The following is a 4,004-nucleotide window of genomic DNA, read 5'->3' on the forward strand; positions in this document are numbered from 1 at the left end:
ATGACGTTACGATTACAGTCTTCTGCCATCTCAAAAGAATGCAATTTTGATGGAAAAGTCAGTTAACCATCAAATGACACTTATTAAATTGAACTGTAATTGTTGCGAGTAAACAAAAATCTAAAATTTTCTAACTTTGGCGAGCGGAGCAAAAAGTATCAAAAATTGAACGCGCGCCCAAAACTCCAAATATACGATTTTACCCCTTTTCTCTTTTCTCTCTTTAGGTTGTTCTCTCCTCTTTCATTCTTCATTGTCTCTCTTAGAAAACCTAAAAATATCGATAACTTCACTATAAACCTCATTCGCCTTCCATCTCTCCTCTCTATCAATTTCTTCAGGCTATGGGTTTATGTTCGACGTGACCATGGTACATTGGTACCAGCTGGTGAAGGCAGTTCGAGCATCGCCAGACCTTCTTCTTTCGCCAAGAAACCTAAGCGATGTGAAATCAAAAGGTGGAACATTGCTCTTTCGGCTTGAGGTTTGTTCCTACCTCTAATACCTTTTCCATTTAGCTACACTGGTGGTATGACCATGCTTTTTTAAAACCCTAACCTTAATTTATTGAATTTGGAGGTTTTGTTTATAATTATTGTTGATTGATTTCTCCATATGTTAATTGTTTCATTTGTACAGTCAGTTCCTTGATTCGTATGGAACATTGAATTTTTTCTGTTGGTGATTGGTCTTTGATGGCTCTCAGCATTTGCTCTACCTCTTTCTCAACCCCTCCTACCAATTGCAGGTCTCTCCATTGATTTTGTTTTGTTTGTGGTTTTACAGTTGGTTGTGATATTATGATTATGCATATGTACACAGGTGAAGTTCAATTCTGATACAATTTATGAGACAGATCTCCTTGAAGAGACCTTAAAGCCTCGTATTGAGTCCATAGGTGGGACATTAGAAAAGGTAAAGTTAAATGGTAACCATATCACACCATGTATACAGGTATACTACACATTATCTCTTGTCTATGTCTAAACATGCTAACCTGAATCCGTTAATTTCTTGTTTTGGTTAGACATGTTTGATCTCTTGAATTAGTATCTGAAATGTGTTAATCGTGAAACTTTCATTAATATGACTGAAATAACGAGTCTTAATGAAATAGCCACAAAGCAAAAAACTTGCATATCCATTGGAAACAAGAGCTGTATGCGTTAAACTTGTCCTGATTTAGAGGATGTGATACGTTGGGCTTAAGTTGACTATGCTTATATTCTGATCAGTACATTTAGTACGAATGTGAAGTATTAATGTGCTTTGATGCACGGCTAGTTTATTATGGACATCCATGCCCAAATAACTTTATTTGTTGCAACTCATTAGGAGCCGAAATGGCAAGTAAGTTATGTATACACTCTTGCAGATGCCATTGTATAAGGGCTTAAGTCTCTCTCTCTCTCTGGGTGAGACTAGAGAGCTCTCCAGAACTAGAGCTCTCTTAATTATTAACTTAAGTTTTTAGTTCAAGGGGTTCCATAACATGATATCAGAGCTTCTTGAATCAAGTGGTCGTGTAACTTCCATTTATTGATTAAATTTCAAGTTAAGGGTGGAATTCATGTTAATATTTGACAAGACTATAATAGCCTCTTAGACCAAGTAGTTGAGGGTGCGAATCCTGACCACATGCGGAGATCTATCAGATATTAATATAAAAATTATTACTGAACTTAACAAGACAGCTCCAAAATACAGGGGTTAATAAGATAATATAGACAAATAGAGGGAGTGAATCATATATTGAGGTGAAAATGAATCTTAATTAATGGGAGTATGCCTAGAATTGGAAGAGATACCGTTACTTAGAAGTATGAAAGTATAAGACCCGCCGCCTTGTAGTTCAGATGATGTAAATTGTAATGAATGATACAGTGACATGAGTTTAGTGGTAAGTAACCCAACATCAAACTTATCATAAACTCATCCTATATCTCAATATACAAAGCACTGCCTTATTTTTCACGTTACTTTTATTTAAATATATATCCCTTTATATATATATATGTCACCCATCACCTAAAACCCTCTCTTCATTCACATTCATTCATTCATTCATATTGATCTAGTGGAGTGGAGAATATGAGTGTTAATCTTCCGCCTGGTTTTCGATTTTATCCAACTGAGGAAGAACTTGTTGTTCATTTCCTCCAGCGTAAGGCCCCCCTTTTACCATGTCATCCGGATGTCATTCCTGATCTTGATCTTTATCCTTATGATCCTTGGGAACTCGATGGTACCTACCTACGTTTTTCTTTCTTTCAGTTTTACTAGTATCTTTTTACATAATCATTACTAATCAATATATCAAATGAAATTACTATAGGCAAAGCATTAGCAGAAGGTAGGCAATGGTACTATTACAGCAGGAGGACACAAAATAGAATGACAGAAAATGGATATTGGAAGGCAATTGCCATTGATGAACCTGTTCTTTCAAATTCAAACAAGAGGGTTGGCATTAAGAAATACTTGGTTTTTTACTCTTCATCTGGTATCAAAACTAATTGGATAATGGAAGAGTTTCGTTTATCTTCTTCTTCTTCAGATTCTGCTTCCTCTAGTAGGCCATCCAAATCAAGAGGACGTTCTAAAATAGTAACTCTTTTAAACTGTTATTTTGATGTTCATTAATATTAAAGTTTATAGCATTATAATGAGTCTTAATTTGCTGCTGCAGGATCATAGTAAGTGGGTCATTTGCAAAGTGTACGAGAGAAATTCTGATGAAGAAGAAGATGGTGATGATGGGACTGAACTATCATGCTTGGATGAAGTTTTCTTGTCATTAGATGATCTTGATGATAGCTGCCTGGCGATTTCTTATTATCATAGCTGCCTCCACTGCCTGTGTTGGTTCATCAAGAGATGGGGGATGGAAGGAACTCATATGGATTCCACTTCTTTTGCTTTGATTATTCTTCTTTCAATTTAGGGCTCTTTGTCACTCAATGATGAGGGTAATTCTATTTCTTTTTGCATTTTCTATTGTTCTAAGATGAGAATTGTAGATTCTGGTTTTGGTTTATCTACTCAATGTGGGGTGAATGCAGGAATAGTTTTGTTGAAATTTCGGGAAAGAGTGAGTTATGATCCAGTTGGTGCTTTGAAGGACTGGAATCCAATGGATAATGATCCTTGCTTGTGGCCTCATGTTGAATGTGTTACGCGTAAAGTGCGAAGATTGTAAGTTCTTATTATGTTCTTGTTTGATGAGAGCTTTGCATTATCAAAAGATTGGAATTTCTTGGTTGTAATATTCTTGTCTACTTGTAGGCATTTTAATGAGCTGCAGCTGGAAGGGACTTTGTCACCTGAACTTGGCAAACTTATTCACCTAAAATCTCTGTAATGATCATAACTGAATTTTGTGATTCTGAAACAAATGGAACAGATTTGAATTTGTGTATCATCCGCCGAGATTTGGAAAGATTCTGTTGTAGACACTTAGCTGTGGTATTGAAACTAATTAGATTGTCTTTTGGATATTTTTTTCTTTACAGCGTACTTAGTAAAAATCATTTTTTTGCACCATTCATGAAGAGATTGGAGAACTCAAAATGCTCAAGCCTGCTAGACTTAAGGGATAATAATTTCAACGGTATATAAACTCAGATGGCAAGTTGAAGTAAATTATATCTCTATATCATTCTGTTTTTTACCAATTTGTAGCTATAGTGGATTTTCTAATCTATTTGGTGCATTCCTTTATAAAATGTCATGATATAAAGATTGATTATGTTATTTATTTACCTAATACACCATGAAGAATTGTGATCCAATGTCTGTACTCATTTTCTCTTTTAATTTTCTATATTTATACTTTGAAGATCAACATTCAATTAACATGTGTATGTTATGTTGCACGGAGCAAAGAGATGGAAGAAAACCTGCAAAGAATGGGCATAACAAGTCATGAGATTCAAGGTTTAGGTTTTTAGGCTTCTTAAATAGTTAAATGTTAGCTTTGTAATGACAAACTTTTGGTTAGGATT

General features: G+C 35.1%; 1 protein-coding gene across 4 annotated transcripts; it reads left to right on the forward strand.

The window, feature by feature from the left end:
• Positions 1–241: 241 nt before the first annotated feature.
• On the forward strand, positions 242–4,004 carry LOC136222991 (NAC domain-containing protein 104-like). Of its 4 annotated transcripts, XM_066010719.1 has the most exons (8): positions 242–484; positions 640–748; positions 823–2,245; positions 2,336–2,607; positions 2,690–2,969; positions 3,063–3,195; positions 3,286–3,357; positions 3,513–4,004. In XM_066010719.1, the coding sequence occupies exons 3-5, from the start codon at positions 2,092–2,094 to the stop codon at positions 2,942–2,944; spliced, it is 681 nt and encodes a 226-aa protein (XP_065866791.1). In that variant the 5' UTR covers positions 242–484; positions 640–748; positions 823–2,091; the 3' UTR covers positions 2,945–2,969; positions 3,063–3,195; positions 3,286–3,357; positions 3,513–4,004. The 4 variants fall into 4 exon arrangements, with proteins under 4 accessions (XP_065866791.1, XP_065866790.1, XP_065866793.1 ...); XM_066010718.1 differs by lacking the exon at positions 3,513–4,004 and having other exon boundaries at positions 3,286–3,495; XM_066010721.1 differs by lacking the exon at positions 3,513–4,004 and having other exon boundaries at positions 644–748; positions 3,286–3,495.

This window comes from Euphorbia lathyris, chromosome 3 (genome assembly GCF_963576675.1).
Source record: "Euphorbia lathyris chromosome 3, ddEupLath1.1, whole genome shotgun sequence".
In the NCBI taxonomy this organism is placed as follows: domain Eukaryota; kingdom Viridiplantae; phylum Streptophyta; class Magnoliopsida; order Malpighiales; family Euphorbiaceae; genus Euphorbia; species Euphorbia lathyris.

What these genes read in the sequence shown, in the direction of transcription:
- LOC136222991 (XM_066010719.1), top strand. Translation starts at nt 2,092, where the DNA reads ATGAGTGTTAATCTTCCGCCTGGTTTTCGATTTTATCCAACTGAGGAA. An exon ending in TGATCCTTGGGAACTCGATG is followed by an intron (nt 2,246 to 2,335) that starts GTACCTACCTAC and finishes AAATTACTATAG; the next exon opens with GCAAAGCATTAGCAGAAGGT. An exon ending in CAAGAGGACGTTCTAAAATA is followed by an intron (nt 2,608 to 2,689) that starts GTAACTCTTTTA and finishes TTGCTGCTGCAG; the next exon opens with GATCATAGTAAGTGGGTCAT.